This window comes from Callionymus lyra, chromosome 15, assembly GCF_982586985.1.
Source record: "Callionymus lyra chromosome 15, fCalLyr1.hap1.1, whole genome shotgun sequence".
Classification (NCBI taxonomy): domain Eukaryota; kingdom Metazoa; phylum Chordata; class Actinopteri; order Syngnathiformes; family Callionymidae; genus Callionymus; species Callionymus lyra.
Window position 1 is genome coordinate 7,344,337 of NC_141832.1, and position 24,939 is coordinate 7,369,275.

The following is a 24,939-nucleotide window of genomic DNA, read 5'->3' on the forward strand; positions in this document are numbered from 1 at the left end:
ATGACGATCATCCTCTCCTTCCTCCTGTCTGCACTCTCTTCTTCATCCTGGACCAGTGTAGTGACTGCAGGTTTGTGTAGTGACAGCAGGTGTGTGTAGTGACTGCAGGTGTGTGTAGTGACAGCAGGTGTGTGTAGTGACTGCAGGTGTGTGTAGTGACTGCAGGTGTGTGTAGTGACAGCAGGTGTGTGTGTAGTGACTCAGGTGTGTGTTGTGCGGCGGGTGGGCGGGGCTTATCTGACCCTCATGTTGGTGTTTATCCTCCGTGTTTGAAGGAGATCATGTCAAAAGTGACCTTTTATTGTGTGTGTGTCTGCGTCAACACAAGTGTGTGTGTTAATCTCCACAAACAAGACGACGACATTTAACACAAGGACTGTTTGTGTCCAGGAAGTTTGACCTGTGAAGAGTGTGTTACTGTGAAGAGTGTGTTGTGCGTGAAGAGTGTGTTGTGTGTGAAGAGTGTGTTACTGTGAAGAGTGTGTTGTATGTGGAGAGTGTGTTGTGTGTGAAGAATGTGTTACTGTGAAGAGTGTGTTGTGCGTGAAGAGTGTGTTGTGTGTGAAGAGTGTGTTACTGCGAAGAGTGTGTTGTGTGTGAAGAGTGTGTTACTGCGAAGAGTGTGTTGTGTGTGAAGAGTGTGTTGTGTGTGAAGAGTGTGTTACTGTGAAGAGTGTGTTACTGTGAAGAGTGTGTAACTGTGAAGAGTGTGTTGTGTGTGAAGACTGTATTGTGTGTGAAGACTGTGTTGTGTGTGAAGAGTGTGTTGTGTGTGAAGAGTGTGTTACTGTGAAGAGTGTGTTACTGTGAAGAGTGTGTAACTGTGAAGAGTGTGTTGTGTGTGAAGACTGTGTTGTGTGTGAAGAGTGTGTTACTGTGAAGAGTGTGTTACTGTGAAGAGTGTGTAACTGTGAAGAGTGAGTTGTGTGTGAAGACTGTCTTGCGTGTGAAGAGTGTGTTACTGTGAAGAGTGTGTTACTGTGAAGAGTGTGTTACTGTGAAGAGTGTGTTGTGCAGGATCTCAGACTCATCAAGCAGCAAATATTTCCTGTACATCGTTAAGATCATTCAAGACTCGTCATGAAACACGTCTGGATCTGTCATCGAAGTTCGACAACTTTATTCAAGTCTCACGATAGAAAAACAACACAAAGTGTCAACGTAAATGCTGAACAAATATTCGTCGATCGTTTGGTTGTTTGCTCATCGTAAATTAAAAGGGGCGGAGCCAGACCTGGAGCTCATAAAACCATCTGGCTCTGTGGTCAGGACATCACTTCCATCCCGACAGTTCAGTCACGAAGAAGATCTCTGTCTCTGCTTGAATCATGAGTGAGTCGACAAGTCAAGGTGAGCTTCAGTTCTTTACTTGATGATTCTTACGATGTTGGATCCATCTCTGAGGTTCCTGAGGGCGACAGAGTGATGGTCATCTGTGGAGTTTAACCTCAAAAGAACGTGGAAATGTTTTGGGTTCTTGAAACATACAGAACTTCAGTTCTGCAGAGAGGACTCTTTGAGACTTCCTCACCATCCTGGGACAGGTTACTGTGCGGACAAGTCACGTACTTTTTCCGAGTTAGTGATGAACAAAAACGTTAAACTTCCCGAGACCCGCCAACTCTGTCACATGTGTCTCTTGGTGTCAAAGTTCTGTTAGAATGTTCCGCCTAAGGTGCGATCACGGTTTCTTCTCTTTTAGTTCTGTGTCTGAGATGTTGTCGTGTTTGTGATTCTCGTCAAATCCATTCATTATTGTCCAAATCCTTCTTTAAAGCTTTGCTGGTGCGAAATGTGTTTCCCAACGATTTTGAGAAAATCCACGTGTTGGCGGACGGAGTGACCCCCGAGGACTTCACGGATACTTTGATCAAAGAGCGTCAGGCAACGGTGAGCAGTCACACCCTGATCCACTGAGTTTACAATCAGGCTATGCAACAGTGCGACCAATCATCCAAGTCTAGGAGGTACCAGAGCCACGTAGAGTTTGACGACAGATCAGCTGCTGTTGAAGTCTTGGAATTGAAAAGTCAGACAAGGTTCTTCAGAGAAGACGACTGCAGTCGTAAACTTCTAAACATCTGTTCCTTCAGGAATGTGAGGACGCGTTCTATGTGGGAAACCTGGACCTGCTGATGGAGAACCATCTCCGGTGGAAGGCCAGCCTGCCCCGAGTCACTCCTTTCTATGCAGTGAAGTGCAACCACTCTCCAGTCATGGTGCGCACGCTGAGCATCCTGGGAACAGGGTTCGACTGTGCCAGCAAGGTTTGTATTGAATGTCCAAACAACTTAAAATAATTTTACAGTGGTTACCAGTAACTACTACGTATGTGGTCTGCAGGGGGAGATTGAGATGACCTTGTCTCATGGGGTGACACCAGACAAGATTGTCTATGCTCACACCACAAAGTCCAGGTCTTGCATCAAGTACGCTCGCAGTCAAGACGTGGATCTCATGACCTTTGACGGCGAGGACGAGCTCCACAAGGTTGCACAATTGTATCCCACGGCCAGGTGAGACACTGGAGCTCCTTGAGTAGTTTGTGAATGTGTTTTAACTAACTTCTGTTGACTATCGTGGCTGGTCCAGTCCCATTAGTTGCTAAAGCCTACACGGGTGTAATCAAGTGAACTTCACGCCTGTTGCAGGTTAGTGCTCCGGATCGTTGCCGACGACTCCAGCTCTATTGTGAGGCTTAACGATAAGTTCGGGGCCACAATGAAGGAGGTGAACCAACTCCTGCAGACCGCCAAAGACCTCGACCTTAACGTGATGGGGGTCAGCTTTCACGTGGGCGTCCTGTGTGGCGAGAGCAGCTGCTTCACCAAGGCGATCGCAGACGCTCGGGAGGTCTTTGACATGGCGGTGCGTCTCTACATCACATCAGAAAAGCACGAGTTTCACATCAACAGTCAATAACGTCCCTGTTTTACAGACGACCATGGGCTTCAGGATGAGGGTCCTTGATCTCGGAGGCGGCTACGATGGAAAGGAGCCTTCAAAGATGAACTTGGAACAGGTGAAGATCTGTTTCTCCAAACTGTTTGAATTGGTCTAGGCCCCTGTGCAACATGGTTGCGTGCTAACTAGCGCACGCTAACTGATCGTTAATGGCACCTTGAAGTATCTTGAAGTATCTTGAAGTATCGTGCATCATGTTCCAGTGTGCGTTGGCCATCAACGAGTCCCTGGCAATACACTTTCCTCCTGAGAGTGGCGTGAAAATCATTGCAGAACCCGGTAGCTTCTACGCCCAGTCAATCTTTACGGTTACGGCCAACGTCGTCGCCAGACGAGTCGTGAAGACCGGTAAGATTTTCTTTCAAGAAGGTCTCGACTCCAGCTCCTAAACCTCACGATTGTCTGCAGAGAACGACGAGAGTCTGATCAACTACTACATCAACGAGGGCAGATTTGGATCCTTCTCCCTGCTCGTCAACCATCCGGGGTTCTTAAATCTTGAGCCCAAGCTACACAGGGTAAGACGCTGACAGAGGTGATACATTTGTCACAGACTTTCTCTCAAGCTAACCTTTTCCCTCTTGGCAGGCCGTTCCACACGACGAGCCCAAGGTCCGCTCCGTCATCTGGGGTCCTACCTGTGACTGTGTGGACAAAGTTCTGGACGAAACGTGGCTGCCTGAGATGGAGGTGGATGATTGGATTCACTTCAGCAACATGGGCGCGTACTCCATCAGCCTGCAGTGCGACTTCAACGGGTTTGAGCGCACAAAGATTTACTACATCTTGTCGGAGAAGAATCTGCAGAAGTTAGTGGCTCTGCTGAAGAAGTCCAGCGAAAAGTCAGACAAGTGCATTGTGTTGCAAGGTTGATTTGCTGCTTCGATCACCTACACAAGTGCTCGACGTTCACCAGTCACATGACCTTCTATTCTCATATAACACAACTTCAATCTGAGCGTTGGAATCCTAGCGCTGGAGTTATGAGGTCAATTACACATTCATCGTTAATACCACCATGGTGAACCACCATTGAAACTGTTTTGTAAGTAGATGAAAATGAATGTTTCAGTTTGTTTCCGTGTCTGGATGATCTAACATGTTTGTTGTTCCAAAATGATAAATGAACAACTTTTGAAATGAAAAAACGTATCTGTACCGTTTAAAATGTCATAAATCTGAATAAAGAGAACAAAACAAAGGTTTGTGTGTCCTTGTAAACAGTTCTGTTAATGTTATTGTCTATGGTTCGACTTCCTCAACTTTCTGATTAAAGCCTTGCTAAAGGAGTTTCTTCACCATCCAGTGCTGCTATGGACCAAAAGACCTGCATCTCTTGTACAGCCATCGTGGCAGATCTTGACCCCCACTGCTCCTGCTTCTTCTGCCTGGGTCAGGGGCACCTGCTTGAAGCCGACACCCGCTTGCCTCGCTCTTCCTCGGAAAGAGCGCCTGCGGCTGGGAGGTTTTGCCTTGGTAGTAGCTACTGCTAAGGCAGCTAGCTCCATCCCGGCAGCTAACACCATTGAGGCCTTACCAACTTGTTCAACCACTAGAAAAGTGTGGTCGGAGTATGAGGAGGAGGATAACCGTTGCATCTATGAGGAGGAGCCTGAGTCCCTGCTGTCTCCGGAGGAGATAAAGATGCTCACACCATAGCCGGCGCTATGCTGAGGATGACCCAGGCTCTGGCCATCAATGCGGGGCATGTACACAAGCAGCAATGCTGGTGGCTACTCGTAACCTGTGGCTTGGACTGTCCAACATAAGTCAGCGAGACCGCCGCACTCTCCTCATTGCGTCGCTTCTCGGCTGGAAGCCACCCGGAAGAGGTCAGAACAGCTGGCAAACCTATTCCATCGACGCCACCAACCAGCACCGCCTTCCATGTCGACCAGACGCCGCCTTTCCAGGATAGACATGACCACGTGCGACGTGACGACCGCCGACCCAGAGAGGACCCCTGAGGACAGAACGGCCCTCACCAAATGTCGGGTCCAGGGGGGCGGTCCGATTCAATCAGCACCTCGTGCATTTAGACAGCGCCCTTTCCAGAATAAAGCTTCAGCAACGGCTAATGCTAATTCTGACGTCACGTGAGAGAGAAGACGTCAGAGGTAACACGTCTACGGATGTAGCATGAAGCTATTGTGATGCTAAAAACAAAGCTACGGAAGTTGGTGTAGCATTGAAAATGTCACGGAAACGTATCGCTCCGTCTTCTTTCATCACAGACTCTTCCTGTGACTTGTATTTTAAAACCCGTAAACAAGCGCTTGACAGCTGCCAGCATTCCCTAGAGCATCAAACCGGCCCTTTTCGCCGGGGCTCCCCGCACGTACTTCCATACAACTAGAGGGACGGGAGGGCCCGTCACACAAGCACTGACATCACAATTTTACCCGTCACTGACAGATTTCCACCTTTCCTGTCTCAAGAGGAAATGTTTCCAGGGAGAACCGTTCACCTCCTCCAGGAAGGACCATCACACATAGAGATGCAGAAAGGTTTCTTTTCAACATAACACAATTGGGGTTTCTGGTCTGTTATCAGACGAGAGAAGAGTGTTGTTGGAACACCAGTTAGATAAGGTTCAAACAACCTGTTCTCTACCAGCAGGAGACATAATAGTAATTAAGTAAGTAATGTATTATATTAATGTATTATATGTATATATATTGTATTTATCAATCAAAACAATATTCAATAAAGTATATACTTTAAAGGTCAAGATAAAACTGATAACACAGAGTTCCAGAAAATCAAGGAAAAGCCTGAACAAATAAAAACGTCTTAAAATATTTCTTAAAGGAGTCAGTAGATCATCAAGAGCAAAGAGAGGAAGATCGTTCCAAAGCTTAGGATCAACAGCCTGGAAGGATTTCTCTCCTCTGGTCCTGAAGTTCAGGAACCATCAGTAGATTCTGATCCACAGACCTCAGAGCCCGAGCTGGGGTGTAAGGCTGGATCAGATCAGTGATGTAAGGAGGAGCCTGACCATGAATAGATCTGAAAGTAAGAACCAGAATTTTAAAGTTGATCCTGAAAGAAATTGGAAGCCAGTGAAGAGTTTTAAGGAGAAATGTGAGTTCTTCTACTAGAGCGGCTCAGAATTCTCGCTGCAGAGTTCTGAATCAACTGCAGACGAGACAGATCCTTCTTGTTAAGACATGAAAACAAACTGTTACAATAGTCCAGACGAGAAGACACAAACACATGGATTACAAGCTCCAGATCATGTTGCGACAACATTTTCCTAAGTTTAAAGATTTTTCTCAGTTGAAGGAATCAGTTTCTGGTCAGTTTTCTACAGTGTTGTATCTATTGTTGTTAATCTACACTCCTCTGCAGTGTTGATTCATATGAACTGTGACCTCTGTAGTGTTGATACATATGGACTGTGACCTCTGCAGTGTTGATACATATGGACTGTGACCTCTGTAGTGTTGATACATATGGACTGTGACCTCTGTAGTGTTGATTCATATGGACTGTGACCTCTGTAGTGTTGATACATATGGACTGTGACCTCTGTAGTGTTGATTCATATGGACTGTGACCTCTGTAGTGTTGATACATATGGACTGTGACCTCTGCAGTGTTGATACATATGGACTGTGACCTCTGCAGTGTTGATTCATATGAACTGTGACCTCTGTAGTGTTGATACATGTGTACTGTGACCTCTGTAGTGTTGATACATGTGTACTGTGACCTCTGTAGTGTTGATACATATGGACTGTGACCTCTGTAGTGTTGATACATGTGTACTGTGACCTCTGTAGTGTTGATACAAAAGGACTGTGACCTCTGTAGTGTTGATACATATGGACTGTGACCTCTGTAGTGTTGATACATATGGACTGTGACCTCTGTGGTGTTGATACATATGGACTGTGACCTCTGTAGTGTTGATACATGTGGACTGTGACCTCTGTAGTGTTGATACATGTGGACTGTGACCTCTGTAGTGTTGATACATATGGACTGTGACCTCTGTAGTGTTGACACATATGGACTGTGACCTCTGTAGTGTTGATACATGTGGACTGTGACCTCTGTAGTGTTGATACATATGGACTGTGACCTCTGTAGTGTTGATACATGTGGACTGTGACCTCTGTAGTGTTGATACATATGGACTGTGACCTCTGTAGTGTTGACACATATGGACTGTGACCTCTGTAGTGTTGATACATGTGGACTGTGACCTCTGTAGTGTTGATACATATGGACTGTGACCTCTGTAGTGTTGATACATATGGACTGTGACCTCTGTAGTGTTGATACATATGGACTGTGACCTCTGTAGTGTTGATACATATGGACTGTGACCTCTGTAGTGTTGATACATATGGACTGTGACCTCTGTAGTGTTGATACATATGGACTGTGACCTCTGTAGTGTTGATACATATGGACTGTGACCTCTGTAGTGTTGATACATATGGACTGTGACCTCTGTAGTGTTAATACATATGGACTGTGACCTCTGTAGTGTTGATACATATGGACTGTGACCTCTGTAGTGTTGATACAAAAGGACTGTGACCTCTGTAGTGTTGATTCATATGGACTGTGACCTCTGTAGTGTTGATACAAAAGGACTGTGACCTCTGTAGTGTTGATTCATATGGACTGTGACCTCTGCAGTGTTGATTCATATGGACTGTGACCTCTGTAGTGTTGATACATGTGGACTGTGACCTCTGTAGTGTTGATACATATGGACTGTGACCTCTGTAGTGTTGACACATATGGACTGTGACCTCTGTAGTGTTGATACATGTGGACTGTGACCTCTGTAGTGTTGATACATATGGACTGTGACCTCTGTAGTGTTGATACATATGGACTGTGACCTCTGTAGTGTTGATACATGTGGACTGTGACCTCTGTAGTGTTGATACATATGGACTGTGACCTCTGTAGTGTTGACACATATGGACTGTGACCTCTGTAGTGTTGATACATGTGGACTGTGACCTCTGTAGTGTTGATACATGTGGACTGTGACCTCTGTAGTGTTGATACATATGGACTGTGACCTCTGTAGTGTTGATACATATGGACTGTGACCTCTGTAGTGTTGATACATGTGGACTGTGACCTCTGTAGTGTTGATACATATGGACTGTGACCTCTGTAGTGTTGATACATGTGGACTGTGACCTCTGTAGTGTTGATACATATGGACTGTGACCTCTGTAGTGTTGATACATGTGGACTGTGACCTCTGTAGTGTTGATACATATGGACTGTGACCTCTGTAGTGTTGACACATATGGACTGTGACCTCTGTAGTGTTGATACATGTGGACTGTGACCTCTGTAGTGTTGATACATGTGGACTGTGACCTCTGTAGTGTTGATACATATGGACTGTGACCTCTGTAGTGTTGATACATATGGACTGTGACCTCTGTAGTGTTGATACATATGGACTGTGACCTCTGTAGTGTTGATACATATGGACTGTGACCTCTGTAGTGTTGATACATATGGACTGTGACCTCTGTAGTGTTGATACATATGGACTGTGACCTCTGTAGTGTTGATACATATGGACTGTGACCTCTGTAGTGTTGATACATATGGACTGTGACCTCTGTAGTGTTGATACATATGGACTGTGACCTCTGTAGTGTTGATACAAAAGGACTGTGACCTCTGTAGTGTTGATACATATGGACTGTGACCTCTGTAGTGTTGATACATATGGACTGTGACCTCTGTAGTGTTGATACAAAAGGACTGTGACCTCTGTAGTGTTGATACAAAAGGACTGTGACCTCTGTAGTGTTGATTCATATGGACTGTGACCTCTGCAGTGTTGATTCATATGGACTGTGACCTCTGTAGTGTTGATACAAAAGGACTGTGACCTCTGTAGTGTTGATTCATATGGACTGTGACCTCTGCAGTGTTGATTCATATGGACTGTGACCTCTGTAGTGTTGATACAAAAGGACTGTGACCTCTGTAGTGTTGATTCATATGGACTGTGACCTCTGCAGTGTTGATTCATATGGACTGTGACCTCTGTAGTGTTGATACAAAAGGACTGTGACCTCTGTAGTGTTGATTCATATGGACTGTGACCTCTGCAGTGTTGATTCATATGGACTGTGACCTCTGTAGTGTTGATACAAAAGGACTGTGACCTCTGTAGTGTTGATACATATGGACTGTGACCTCTGTAGTGTTGATTCATATGGACTGTGACCTCTGTAGTGTTGATTCATATGGACTGTGACCTCTGTAGTGTTGATTCATATGGACTGTGACCTCTGTAGTGTTGATACAAAAGGACTGTGACCTCTGTAGTGTTGATACAAAAGGACTGTGACCTCTGTAGTGTTGATTCATATGGACTGTGACCTCTGTAGTGTTGATACATATGGACTGTGACCTCTGTAGTGTTGATACATATGGACTGTGACCTCTGTAGTGTTGATACATATGGACTGTGACCTCTGTAGTGTTGATACAAAAGGACTGTGACCTCTGTAGTGTTGATACAAAAGGACTGTGACCTCTGTAGTGTTGATACATGTGGACTGTGACCTCTGTAGTGTTGATTCATATGGACTGTGACCTCTGTAGTGTTGATTCATATGGACTGTGACCTCTGTAGTGTTGATACATATGGACTGTGACCTCTGTAGTGTTGATTCATATGGACTGTGACCTCTGTAGTGTTGATTCATATGGACTGTGACCTCTGTAGTGTTGATTCATATGGACTGTGACCTCTGTAGTGTTGATTCATATGGACTGTGACCTCTGTAGTGTTGATTCATATGGACTGTGACCTCTGTAGTGTTGATTCATATGGACTGTGACCTCTGTAGTGTTGATACATATGGACTGTGACCTCTGTAGTGTTGATACATATGGACTGTGACCTCTGTAGTGTTGATACATATGGACTGTGACCTCTGTAGTGTTGATACATATGGACTGTGACCTCTGTAGTGTTGATTCATATGGACTGTGACCTCTGTAGTGTTGATTCATATGGACTGTGATGTGAAAAGGTTGCTAAGCACTTTTTTGTGCGTAAAACCCCTCAGTACATCAATCCAGGTCACTAATATGTCACGTGCGCTCACTCTCGTCCTCGCAGATGATGAAGAACAAACTGTTGATTCTCACCTCAACCTTTGAACTTTCCTCCTTTGACCTCCGCCACAGAAGCTCTTGTCAGTGACATCAAAGACACTCACATGTCAATCAAAGATCAATGATCGCTCAGGTTACTGCACATCAACTCAAGTGTTAGTCACTAATATGTGTTAACAGCGCCACCTGCTGGTCTCTTTCTGCACGTACGATCCTCCACTTTGACCTTTACAATTGAATTGTGGGAAATCAATAACAATAACACTTAATACACAGGAAAGTATTGAAAACATGTTTCAAACATATATAAACACGAACCTGCATGTGTTCAATGAGTCAATCTTTTTTTGATCTATATTATTTTTATTCCATTATTGTGAAGTGTGTCTTCACGTGTGTGTTGTTGTCCATCAGTGTGAACTGCGCTCACGTGAGCCGCGATTCAGCCGCAAATTTAAAAAAGGTGAGTTTTTGTGAAGGTGTTACGGTAGTGAGGAGAAGTCATACGCGGAAGGATCTACGTCACCATCACTGAGAGATTCTTAAAATCCTCTGATGTGACAGTAAAGTATCTCTCAATAGATTCTTAAAATACTCTGATGTGACAGTAAAGTATCTCTCAATAGATTCTTAAAATACTCTGATGTGACAGTAAAGTATCTCTCAATAGATTCTTAAAATACTCTGATGTGACAGTAAAGTATCATTTAATTCATGTATATTTAGCTTGATTAACATTGACATTAATACACTGTACTTAAATGACAATAAATCAATATTTCTACAGTAAAAATACATGAAACTTTGTTCAATTATACTTCAATTGTTATTATCATTATTGTTATTATCATTATTTTTATTATTATTATTATTATTGTTACTATTACTAATATTATTATTATTATTATTATTATTATTATTATTATTATTATTATCAGTATCAGTATCAGTATCAGTATCATTATCATTATTATCATAATAATTATTTTTATTATCATAATTATCATCATTATTATTATTATCATAATTATCATCATTATTATTACTATCATAATTATCATAATTATTATTACTATTATCATTGTTATTATCATTATTATCATCATTATCATTATTTTAACTGCTGCAGCAGGTTTTCACCACAGACTTGCGAGTCGACCAGTGTCAACTGAGCCTTTATTGCTTCTCTCTTTACTTTATGAACATGTTTGTTGTGAAAAACTGTAACAAATATACATATACACAATCATACACAATCATACACAATCCTACACAATCATACACAATCCTACACAATCAAATACAAAACTGGTCTCGAAAAGCGCTATATAAATAAATATTACTTACTTACTTACAATCATACACAATCATATACAATCATATACAATCATATACAATCCTACACAATCATACACAATCAAATACAAAACTGGTCTCGAAAAGCGCTATATAAATAAATATTACTTACTTACTTACAATCATACACAATCATACACAATCATATACAATCATATACAATCCTACACAATCATACACAATCAAATACAAAACTGGTCTCGAAAAGCGCTATATAAATAAATATTACTTACTTACAATCATACACAATCATACACAATCATATACAATCATATACAATCATACACAATCATACACAATCATATACAATCATATACAATCATGCGCAATCATACGCAATAATACACAATCCTACACAATCCTGCACAATCATACACAATCATACACAATCATACACAACCATACACAATCATACACAATCATACACAACCATACACAATCATACACAATCATATACAATCATACACAATCATATACAATCATACACAATCATACACAATCATATACAATCCTACACAATCCTACACAATCATACACAATCCTACACAATCCTACACAATCAGACACAATCCTAGACAATCATACACATGTATTATTATTACCATTGTTATCATAATTATCATCATTATTATTATTATAATAATACTTATAATAATAATTATTATTACCATAATTATAATAATAATAATAATAATAATAATGATAGTAATAATTACCATTATTATTATTATTATTATTATTATAACAACAATAATAATAATTATAATAATAATAATAATTACCATTATTATTATTATTATTATTATTATTATTATTATTATTATTATTATTATTATTATTACAGGAGACACCAGTGATCTTCTCAGCTGCTCTCACGATGAGAAGGTACCACACAGTGATGCAGCTGGACAGGAGGCTCTCGATGGTGTCTCTGTAAGGAGGGTATCATGGGTGGTGGAGATATTGCTCTCCTCAGGAGGAAGTTCAGGTGCTGGTGGTCTTTTTTGACCAGTGATGCTGTATTGTGGCTCCAGGACAGATCTTCAGAGACACCCAGGAACTTGGTGCTGCTCAGCATCTCCACTGCAGCTCCGTCCAGGTCAGTGGTAGATGCTGGGTGTGAACTTACTGAAGTCCACAATGACCTCCTGAGTCTTCTCCACGTTCAGCTGGAGATTGTTGTCTTTGCATCATGACCTCACACCTGTAGACCTTCTCATCGACCACCACAGTTGTGTTGATGAGACCACCACAGTTGTGTTGATGAGACCCCCACAGTTGTGTTGATGAGACCACCATAGTTGTGTTGATGAGACCACAACAGTTGTGTTGATGAGACCCAACACAGTTGTGTTGATGAGACCACCGCAGTTGTGTTGATGAGACCACCACAGTTGTGTTGATGAGACCACCACAGTTGTGTTGATGAGACCCACCACAGTTGTGTTGATGAGACCACCGCAGTTGTGTTGATGAGACCACCACAGTTGTGTTGATGAGACCACCGCAGTTGTGTTGATGAGACCACCACAGTTGTGTTGATGAGACCACCACAGTTGTGTTGATGAGACCCACCACAGTTGTGTTGATGAGACCACCACAGTTGTGTTGATGAGACCACCACAGTTGTGTTGATGAGACCACCACAGTTGTGTTGATGGGACCACCACAGTTGTGTTGATGAGACCACCACAGTTGTGTTGATGAGACCCACCACAGTTGTGTTGATGAGACCACCACAGTTGTGTTGATGAGACCACCACAGTTGTGTTGATGAGACCACCACAGTTGTGTTGATGAGACCCACCACAGTTGTGTTGATGAGACCCACCACAGTTGTGTTGATGAGACCCACCACAGTTGTGTTCATGAGACCACCACAGTTGTGTTGATGAGACCAGAGAAACACCACAGTTGTGTTGATGAGACCACCACAGTTGTGTTGATGAGACCAGAGACCCACCACAGTTGTGTTGATGAGACCACCACAGTTGTGTTGATGAGACCAGAGACCCACCACAGTTGTGTTGATGAGACCCCCACAGTTGTGTTGATGAGACCACCATAGTTGTGTTGATGAGACCACAACAGTTGTGTTGATGAGACCCAACACAGTTGTGTTGATGAGACCACCGCAGTTGTGTTGATGAGACCACCACAGTTGTGTTGATGAGACCACCACAGTTGTGTTGATGAGACCCACCACAGTTGTGTTGATGAGACCACCGCAGTTGTGTTGATGAGACCACCACAGTTGTGTTGATGAGACCACCGCAGTTGTGTTGATGAGACCACCACAGTTGTGTTGATGAGACCACCACAGTTGTGTTGATGAGACCCACCACAGTTGTGTTGATGAGACCACCACAGTCGTGTTGATGAGACCACCACAGTTGTGTTGATGAGACCACCACAGTTGTGTTGATGGGACCACCACAGTTGTGTTGATGAGACCACCACAGTTGTGTTGATGAGACCCACCACAGTTGTGTTGATGAGACCACCACAGTTGTGTTGATGAGACCACCACAGTTGTGTTGATGAGGCCACCACAGTTGTGTTGATGAGACCCACCACAGTTGTGTTGATGAGACCCACCACAGTTGTGTTGATGAGACCCACCACAGTTGTGTTCATGAGACCACCACAGTTGTGTTGATGAGACCAGAGAAACACCACAGTTGTGTTGATGAGACCACCACAGTTGTGTTGATGAGACCAGAGACCCACCACAGTTGTGTTGATGAGACCACCACAGTTGTGTTGATGAGACCAGAGACCCACCACAGTTGTGTTGATGAGACCACCACAGTTGTGTTGATGAGACCAGAGACCCACCACAGTTGTGTTGATGAGACCAGAGACCCACCACAGTTGTGTTGATGAGACCAGAGACCCACCACAGTTGTGTTGATGAGACCACCACAGTTGTGTTGATGAGACCAGAGACCCACCACAGTTGTGTTGATGAGACCCACCACAGTTGTGTTGATGAGACCACCGCAGTTGTGTTGATGAGACCACCACAGTTGTGTTGATGAGACCACCGCAGTTGTGTTGATGAGACCACCACAGTTGTGTTGATGAGACCACCACAGTTGTGTTGATGAGACCCACCACAGTTGTGTTGATGAGACCACCACAGTTGTGTTGATGAGACCACCACAGTTGTGTTGATGAGACCACCACAGTTGTGTTGATGGGACCACCACAGTTGTGTTGATGAGACCACCACAGTTGTGTTGATGAGACCCACCACAGTTGTGTTGATGAGACCACCACAGTTGTGTTGATGAGACCACCACAGTTGTGTTGATGAGACCACCACAGTTGTGTTGATGAGACCCACCACAGTTGTGTTGATGAGACCCACCACAGTTGTGTTGATGAGACCCACCACAGTTGTGTTGATGAGACCCACCACAGTTGTGTTGATGAGACCACCACAGTTGTGTTGATGAGACCAGAGAAACACCACAGTTGTGTTGATGAGACCACCACAGTTGTGTTGATGAGACCAGAGACCCACCACAGTTGTGTTGATGAGACCACCACAGTTGTGTTGATGAGACCAGAGACCCACCACAGTTGTGTTGATGAGACCACCACAGTTGTGTTGATGAGACCAGAGACCCACCACAGTTGTGTTGATGAGACCAGAGACCCACCACAGTTGTGTTGATGAGACCACCACAGTTGTGTTGATGAGACCAGAGACCCACCACAGTTGTGTTGATGAGACCACCACAGTTGTGTTGATGAGACCACCACAGTTGTGTTGATGAGACCACCACAGTTCGATCACTTTTCCGGTGAGCCTTTGATCGGCTGCTTGAAACGTAAGCTCCTGCAATAATTGCCTAAAACAGTCGTTTTAACGACTACTTGTCCGGATATTATGCTCATATCTCTTAAGATATGTCTCAAGTATCTCGGATCTATGATCGTGATGCTCTTCTCAACATCAGAGAGTCGATGGAGGATTATAACCGCGACCGTTACCAACGTCCGGTGAACGTGTTTCCGGCTCCGCTTCTCATCGACTCGGACTCTGTGGAATATCGTTTGATCTCTCGAGTACCGGGCGATTTCCACAAGGGATCGAGTCGGGCTGGAGTACAGGTCAGGATGAGACGTGCAGTTGCGATCGCTCGGAACAACTCTGACGTCATCGAACGTCATCGATGTTTGATCGACATCCCTCTCACTGTGTGTGACGACACATCAGCGCTGCCGTCTGTCCAGACCTCAACGAAAGGTGGTAAGATTTTTTCATTTCCTCTCTTTAATTCGACTTTTACAACCGAGTTGAACTTCAGTGACAGCTGGTACCCACGTGACCGCTGTTCGCTTCAAAAGATCCCGCTCTGCGCGCCTGTCAGTGACGCGGCGTCGTCAGTGACGTCATCGCTGCTGAATGTGGGACTTCTTAATGTTCGCTCCATTACTAATAAATCCTTTATTCTTAATGATCTTTTCACAAGAGTTAATTTGGATTTATTATGTCTTTCTGAGACTTGGCAGAGAGAGGAAGAGTTTATTCATCTGAACGAACTCTGTCCAGTAGGGAGCGCTGTCCTGGGGAAGCCTCGCCTCTCTGGTCGTGGAGGAGGTCTTGCTACTGTTTTTAGGGAGAGTTGTTCTTGCAAAGTGATTCAGACACAGGAATTCACTTCTTTTGAGTCTCAGATGATCTTGGTTGGTTCTACAAGACCTTTCTATTGTGTGTCAATCTACCGTCCGCCTGGTCCTGCGGCGGTGTTCTTGAAAGACTTTAGTGACTTCTTATCTTCCATTATTCAGATGGAATCTGTTCTTATTCTTGGAGACTTTAATCTTCATGTTGATGACGTCACATCTTGTTCTGCTAAAGAACTTTTAACTTTAACTGAAGCCTTTAATTTTGAGCAACATGTTTCAGAACCCACTCATCGAAAAGGCCACATTTTAGACTTAGTTTTTACTCTTGGCCTGAACATTTCTAATGTATCTGTACATGATGTCCATCTGAGTGATCATTCTCTTGTCTTGTTCAACCTGGACTTCATCCCTGAACCTAAGCCTTTGAAAGTTAGATCTCAGAGGCGTGTCATCTCAGCCGATACTGCAGACAGTTTTTCTGCTATGTTTGACCGTCTTTCCTTTGATGACTGTCCAGATGTGGACAGTTTGATTCACTGTTACACTGATCATTGTGTTGAAATACTAGATCAAGTGGCACCTGTTAAATCGAACTTGAAAATTCAGAAAAAACGGTGCCCTTGGACAAATGAAGATCTCCTGAGTCTGAAGAGACTTTGTCGAAAGACTGAGCGTCTCTGGAAGTCTACTAAACTTGAGGTGCACAGACTTCACCTCAGGGATCTGTTGACTTCTTACAATGAGATGGTAGAAACTGCTAGATCTGATTACATCAGAAAACTGGTAGCAGCAAATAGGAAAAACCCCAAAGTTTTGTTTGACACGATTAATTCTCTCGTGTCTCCTGCTCCTCAAATCACGCCGGTCTTCTGTGAAGCTGACAGCAATGCATTGTTGAGATTTTTCATTGACAAAATTAAATTGATCAAAGAGAAAATCTCTCCCCCTTTGTTGGGAACCCCTACTGTCTCTGAGCCCATCTCCTCCTCTTGGTCATCCTTCACTGCTGTATCTTTGGGTGATATTTCAGCACTAGTGAACAAGATGAAACCCTCCTCTTGCTCAGATGACGTCCTTCCTTGTAGGCTTTTTATCAAAGTATTTGATGTAATTGGCCCCTGGGTTACCAATATGGTGAACCTCTCCCTTTCCACAGGGGTTTTTCCCAATGCATTTAAACATGCCATTGTGGAGCCTCTGCTCAAAAAACCAGGCTTAGACCCAACTGACCTCAGTAATTTCAGGCCTATTTCTAAGCTCCCTTTCTTGTCCAAGATCTTGGAGAAGGTGGTGTCCGAGCAGCTGTCTTTGTTCCTGGATCAGAGCGACATCCATGAGAAGTTTCAGTCTGGCTTCCGTAAACATCACTCTACGGAGACAGCTTTATTGAAAGTGTCCAGTGACATCATGATGTCGGCTGACTCTGGTAAATTCACTGTTCTGGTTCTCTTGGATCTGTCCTCAGCCTTTGACACAGTTGATCACCAGATCCTGCTGAGAAGACTAAGGGATGAAGTGGGACTGTCTGGGTCTGTGTTAGAATGGTTCTCATCTTACCTTTCTGGGCGCAGTTTTAGTGTATCTGCCAATCAAATGAGGTCTGAATCGGCAGATCTGTTGTGTGGAGTCCCTCAAGGTTCTGTTCTGGGTGCTTTATTGTTTTTGCTGTACTTGATTCCCCTTGGTAAAATCATTCAGAGATTTCCAGATGTTTCTTATCACATTTTTGCTGATGACATCCAGCTCTACTGCTCTTTTGACCCAACTGAGCCCCAAAGGCTGAACAGCTTAGTCAATTGTTTGCTAGAAATCAAACAATGGCTGAGTGAAAACACTTTACAGCTTAATGTGGACAAAACTGAAACTCTGGTGATTGCTCCTGATGATAAGATTCCAGGGTTGAGTCAGTACTTGGGTGACTTAGGTCAGTCTGTCAAACTGAGCCTGAGAAACCTGGGTGTTGTATTTGATAAAGCCATGTCTCTTGTTCAACACTGCAGAAAACTGACCAGAAACTGTTTCCTTCAACTGAGAAAAATCTCTAAACTTAGGAAAATGTTGTCACAACATGATCTGGAGCTTGTAATCCATGCGTTTGTTTCTTCTCGTCTGGACTATTGTAACAGTTTGTTTTCATGTCTTAACAAGAAGGAGCTGTCTCGCCTGCAGTTGATTCAGAACTCTGCAGCGAGAATTCTGACTCGCTCTAGTAGAAGAACTCACATTTCTCCGATCCTTAAAACTCTTCACTGGCTTCCAGTTTCTTTCAGGATCAACTTTAAAATTCTGGTTATTACTTTCAGAGCTATTCATGGTCAGGCTCCTCCTTACATCACTGATCTGATCCAGCCTTACACCCCAGCTCGGTCTCTGAGGTCTGTGGATCAGAATCTACTTATGGTTCCACGCACACGGCTCAGGACCAGAGGAGAGAAATCTTTTCAGGCTGTTGCTCCTAAGCTTTGGAACAATCTTCCTCTCTCTTTGCGCTTGATGGAGTCTACTGACGCCTTTAAGAAACATCTTAAGACGTTTCTATTTGTTCAGGCTTTTCCTTGAATTTCTCGAACTCCTGTGTTGTTCTCGGTGTTGTCTTGATCTTTGAAGTATGTACTGTTTTGAGTATTGTTTTGATTGTTAAAGCGCTTTGTGACCCTGGTCTCGAAAAGCGCTATATAAATAAATATTACTTACTTACTTACAGTTGTGTTGATGAGAACACCACAGTTTGAGGCATGTTGGGACAACAGATTTCCTCAGTGAGGAGTTGAAGATATCCGTGACAACATCTGTGACAACTAGATGATTAAACTTTATTTATAATCTCAAATAACAACAAGAAGATCAAACTTTATTAATAAATGTGTCAATCATGTGTTCATCAGATTATCTCAAATAAATTAATATTTGAATGTCAATCAACCACATATTGTTTTTATTAAATAAAGAGGAAACTGGAGTCACGTCTGTATTTTTCTTTGTGGCTCAGTTTGAAACAATGTCATCTAAAAAAATCATTGATTTTGATTATAATATAATATATGATATAATTGATTTAAAGAAGAATGAGAAGCGAACGTTGACATATTTGCTGCAGGAGAAGGTGAACATTACTCTAATACATTATTATTGTTGTTGTTACTTTCTTTGACTCGTGAAATAATAACGACATACATTTCTCTGGGTTTTGTTTCCGTCTGCTGTTTCTGATCATTATTTTACATGAATGTTTGTTTGAATTCATCTGATCTATATTAGTTTTTTCATTCACCTCCTAATGTTCCATTTGTTTTGTGTCTTTTGTTGTTGACACAAAATAAACTGTTACAATAGTGTAAACGACACAAACACATGGATTATAAGATCCAGATCGTGTTGTGAGTTTAGAGATTTTCTCAGTTAAAGCTTGTCGTGAACCTGTTGTTAGCTGGTTGTTAGTTTGTTGTGAACTTGTTGTGTAGTTGTTGTCAGCTTGTTCTGAACTTGTTGTAAGCTTGTTGTGAACTTCTTGTCAGCTGGTTGTTAGCTTGTTGTTAGCTTGTTTTTAGCTGGTTGTTAGCTTCTTGTGAACTTGTTGTGTAGTTGTAGTTGGTTTGTTGTGAACTTGTTGTGAACTGGTTGTTAGCTTGTAGTTACCTTGTTTTTTGCTGGTTGTTAGCTTGTTGTGAACTATTTGTTAGCTTGTTGTAAGATTTTTGTGAACTTGTTGTGTAGTTGTTGTTAGCTTGTTGTGAACTTGTTGTTAGCTGGTTGTTATCTTGTTGTGAACTTGTCTTTAGCTTGTTGAGAGTCCCTTTCCGTTGCTCCAACACGACGTCACCTCCGGGTCTTAATACTTTGCTTTATGGAGAAAAAAGGATCAATTCAGAGTGTACGGTCGTTTATTCACCGCTTCAAAACAAACAAACATACAAACTTTTACGATCGATCGGACTCGCTCTTTGCCGGCAGCTGTACAGGTCGATAGCTCCGGGAAAGACGGTCCTGGGTTATGGGTCTTCTCTATATTTAAGGGAAAGTTTCCTGTCCAGGGGGCGTCTGTTCCGGGGCAGTGGTTCTTTAATGTTAGTTCCTGTCTCGAGTCACCTGGAGAGCAACATCCTTGCTTCCCTGTTGTGTGGGCGGATTCCTTTGTCTTCCAGCCCCCCTCTTTTGGGTGTGTTCCGTGTTGCCCTTTTGTTTCACGTCCACAGGTGTGAACAGAGCAGACAGACAGTCCTTCATTAAATCGCTGAATAATCTCTAGTCTGTTTCAAGCTACCCTTGAGACAGTGTATATCAGTATGAAAGTGAAATGTTGGTTGTGAATGTGTATTTAAACGTTTAAGCTCTTAGATGAGGCTAGTATTTTATACTCTATATTTTGATCATCTTTTTAGCATTAATTTAACTTATGGCGTATACGTATAGTGTAGAATAATTTCCAATCTAACAACTGTTAGCTTGTTGTTTTTAGCTGGTCGTTAGCTTGTTGTGAACTTGTTGTTAGCTGGAAGTTAGCTTGTTGTGAACTTTTTGTTAGCTGGAAGTTAGCTTGTTGTGAACTTTTTGTTAGCTTGTTTTTAGCTGGTTGTTAGTAAAACAATCAAAACACGGATTCCGTTCCGTCGCTCCAACACGACGTCACTTCCCGTCCCGACCGGACACACTTCTCCCGGCGACTGAACAGATCAATAGTCCCGGGAGAAAAGGCCCTGATCTGTAGAAACATCGCTATATTTAAGACAAATTTCCGGTCTTTTTTCCGGCCAAATGGTTCTTTCAAGTTCCCTGTGTCCCGATTCCCGTAGAGAGACATCCTAATTTGTTTTCCTGTCATCTAATGATTCAAATGTTTTGGGTGGAGGTTTCTGTCTTTTAGCCCCCCTTTCCCGGGTGTGTCTTGCTTCGTTCTTTTATCTACAATTTAAGGTGTGATTTGCAGATAAACAGATGTTTTGAATAACCGGTGTTGTATCTCTAATTCTGTTTCAAGCTTGTCTTGAAACAGTGTAATCAGTCTGGAGTGAAATGGTGATTGTGAATGTATGTGTATGGCGTATACGTATAGTGTATAATAATTTTAATCTAACAGTGCGCAGACGTCGTATTTGACTTTTATAGTAGTGACTGCAGGTGTGTGTAGTGGGGGTGGGCGGGGCTTATCTGACCGTCATGGACCCGAGTGTCCAGTAAGTTTGACCTGTGAAGAGTGTGTTGTGCAGGATCTCAGACTCATCAAGCAGCAAATATTTCCTCTACATCGGTGAGATCATTCAAGACTCGTTATCAAACACGTCTGGATCTGTCATCGACGTTCGACAACTTGATTCCAAGTCTCACGATAGAAAAACAACACAAAGTGACAACGTTAATGCTGAACAAATATTCGTCGATCGTTTGGTTGTTTGCTCATCGAAATTAAAAGGGGCGGAGCCAGACCTGGAGCTCATAAAACCATCTGGCTCTGTGGTCAGGACATCACTTCCATCCCGACAGTTCAATCCCGAAGAGGATCTCTGTCTCTGCTTGAATCATGAGTGAGTCGACAAGTCAAGGTGAGCTTCAGTTCTTTACTTGATGATTCTTACGATGTTGGATCCATCTCTGAGGTTCCTGAGGGCGACAGAGTGATGGTCATCTGTGGAGTTTAACCTCAAAAGAACGTGGAAATGTTTTGGGTTCTTGAAACATACAGAACTTCAGTTCTGCAGAGAGGACTCTTTGAGACTTCCTCACCATCCTGGGCCAGGATACTGTGCGGACAAGTCACATACTTTTTCTGAGTTAGCAAAGAACAACTACGTTAAACTTCCCGAGACCCGCCCACTCTGTCATATGTGTCTCTTGGTGTCAAAGAAACAAAGTCTTGTCTCTTAAGATGTGATTCCAGAACCAAACGTTCTGGAGGAATCTTTCAAAGTTCTGTTAGAATGTTCCGACTAAGGCGCGATCACGGTTTCTTCTCTTTTCATTCTGTGTCTGAGATGTTGTCGTGTTTGTGATTCTCGTCAAATCCATTCATTATTGTCCAAATCCTTCTTTAAAGCTTTGCTGGTGCGAAATGTGTTTCCCAACGATTTTGAGAAAATCCACGTGTTGGTGGACGGAGTGACCCCCGAGGACTTCACGGATACTTTGATCAAAGAGCGTCAGGCAACGGTGAGCAGTCACACCCTGATCCACTGAGTTTACAATCAGGCTGAGCAACAGTGCGACCAATCATCCAAGTCTAAGAGGTACCAGAGCTGCAGAGGCTACAGAGCCATGTAGAGTTTGACGACAGATCAGTTGCTGTTGAAGTCTTGGAAATGAAAAGTCAGACAAGGTTCTTCAGAGAAGGCGACTGCAGTCTTAAACTTCTAAACATCTGTTCCTTCAGGAATGCGAAGACGCGTTCTATGTGGGAAACCTGGACCTGCTGATGGAGAATCATCTTCGGTGGAGGGCCAGCCTGCCCCGAGTCACTCCTTTCTATGCAGTGAAGTGCAACAACTCTACAGTCATGGTGCGCACGCTGAGCATCCTGGGAACAGGGTTCGACTGTGCCAGCAAGGTTTGTATTGAATGTCCAAACACCTTAAAATTAATTTAGCAGTTGTTACCAGTAACTAATACTTGGTCTGCAGGGGGAGATTGAGATGACCTTGTCTCATGGGGTGACGCCAGACAAGATCGTCTATGCTCACACCACAAAGTCCAGGTCCTGCATCAAGTACGCTCGCAGTCAAGGCGTGGATCTCATGACCTTTGACAGCGAGGACGAGCTCCACAAGGTTTCCAGATTGTATCCCACGGCCAGGTGAAACACTGGAGCTCCTTGAGTAGTTTGTGAATGTGCTTTAACTAACTTCTGTTGACTATCATGGCTGGTCCAGTCCCATTAGTTGCTAAAGCCTACACGCGTGTAATCAAGTGAACTTCACGCCTGTCGCAGGTTGGTGCTCCGGATCGTTGCAGACGAGTCCAGCTCTGTGGTGAGGCTTAACGATAAGTTCGGGGCCACAATGAAGGAGGTGAACCAACTCCTGCAGACCGCCAAAGACCTCGACTTGAACGTGATGGGGGTCAGCTTTCATGTGGGCGGCTTTTGTGGCGACAGCAGTTGCTTCACCAAGACCATCGCAGATGCTCGGGAGGTCTTCGACATGGCGGTGCGTCTTTAAATCACGTCATAAAAGGACGGGTTTCACATCAACAGTCAATAACGTCCGTGTTTTACAGACGACCATGGGCTTTAGGATGAGGGTCCTTGATCTCGGAGGCGGCTACGATGGAAAGGTGCCTTCAAAGATGAACTTGGAACAGGTGAAGATCTGTTTCTCCAAACTATTTGAGTTTGTCTAGGCCCCGGTGCAACATGGTTGCGTGCTAACCAGTGCATGCTAACTGATCATTAACGGCACCTTGAAGTATCTTGAAGTATCGTGCGTCATGTTCCAGTGTGCGTTGGCCATCAACGAGTCCCTGGCAATACACTTTCCTCCTGAGAGTGGAGTGAAAATCATTGCAGAACCCGGTGGATTCTACGCCCAGTCAATCTTCACGGTTACGGCCAACGTCGTCGCCAGACGAGTCGTGAAGAACGGTAAGATTTTCTTTCAAGATGGTCTCAACTCCAGCTCCTAAACCTCACGATTGTTTGCAGAGAACGACGAGAGTCTGATCAACTACTATATCAACGAGGGCAGATTTGGATCCTTCTCCATGCTTGTCAACCATCCGGGCTACTTGAATCTTGAGCCCAAGCTACACAGGGTAACACGCTGACAGAGGTGATACATTTGTCCCAGAGTATCTCTAAAGCTAATCTTTTCCCACTTGGCAGGCCGTTCAACACGACGAGCCCAAGTTCCGCTCCGTCATCTGGGGTCCTACCTGCGCCAGCGTGGACAAAGTTCTGGACGAAACGTGGCTGCCTGAGATGGAGGTGGATGATTGGATTCACTTCAACAACATGGGCGCATACTCCATCAGCCTGCAGTGCGACTTCAACGGGTTTGAGCGCACAAAGATTTACTACATCTTGTCGGAGAAGAATCTGCAGAAGTTAGTGGCTCTGCTGAAGAAGTCCATTGAAAAGTCAGACAAGTGCATTGTGTTGCAAGGTTGATTTGCTGCTTCGATCACCTACACAAGTGCTCGACGTTCACCAGTCACATGACCTTCTATTCTCATATAACACAACTTCAATCTGAGCGTTGGAATCCTAGCGCTGTAGTTATGAGGTCAATTACACATTCATCGTTAATACCACCATGAGTCGCTTTAAATGACCTTGTAACGATGGTTTGTCATGTGACGCTTTGTCATTAACAAGATTTGAAACTGTTTTGTAAGTAGATGAAAATGAATGTTTCAGTTTGTTTCCGTGTCTGGATGATCTAACATGTTTGTTGTTCCAAAATGATAAATGAACGACTTGAAAAAACGTATCTGTACCGTTTAAAATGTCATAAATCTGAATAAAGAGAACAAAACAAAGGTTTGTGTGTCCTTGTAAACAGTTCTGTTAATGTTATTGTCTATGGTTCGACTTCCTCAACTTTCTCATTAAAGCCTTGCTAAAGGAGTTTCTTCACCATCCAGTGTTGCTATGGACCAAAAGACCTGTATGCTTGTACAGCCATCGTGGCAGATCTTGACCATTGCTCCTGCTTCTTCTGCCTGAGTCAGGGGCACCTGCTTGAAGGCGACACACGCTTGCCTCGCTCTTCCTCGGAAAGAGCGCCTGCGGCTGGGAGGTTTTGCCTTGGTAGTAGCTACTGCTATGGCAGCTAGCTCCATCCCGGCGGCTAACACCATTGAGGCCTTACCAACTTGTTCAACCACTAGAAAAGCGTGGTCGGAGTATGAGGAGGAGGATAACCGTTG

General features: G+C 43.5%; 2 protein-coding genes across 2 annotated transcripts; both read left to right on the forward strand.

The window, feature by feature from the left end:
* On the forward strand, positions 1-3,837 carry LOC148064718 (ornithine decarboxylase-like). Its single transcript, XM_087809819.1, has 9 exons — positions 1-70; positions 1,703-1,890; positions 2,094-2,267; positions 2,344-2,516; positions 2,652-2,868; positions 2,939-3,022; positions 3,168-3,312; positions 3,373-3,482; positions 3,553-3,837. The coding sequence occupies exons 1-9, from the start codon at positions 1-3 to the stop codon at positions 3,835-3,837; spliced, it is 1,446 nt and encodes a 481-aa protein (XP_087665945.1).
* An 850-nt stretch (positions 3,838-4,687) lies between these two features.
* LOC148064719 (ornithine decarboxylase-like) lies at positions 4,688-24,347 on the forward strand. Its single transcript, XM_087809820.1, has 9 exons — positions 4,688-4,796; positions 22,115-22,227; positions 22,448-22,573; positions 22,695-22,867; positions 23,003-23,219; positions 23,290-23,373; positions 23,509-23,653; positions 23,714-23,823; positions 23,894-24,347. The coding sequence occupies exons 1-9, from the start codon at positions 4,688-4,690 to the stop codon at positions 24,176-24,178; spliced, it is 1,362 nt and encodes a 453-aa protein (XP_087665946.1). The 3' UTR covers positions 24,179-24,347.
* Positions 24,348-24,939: the final 592 nt, after the last annotated feature.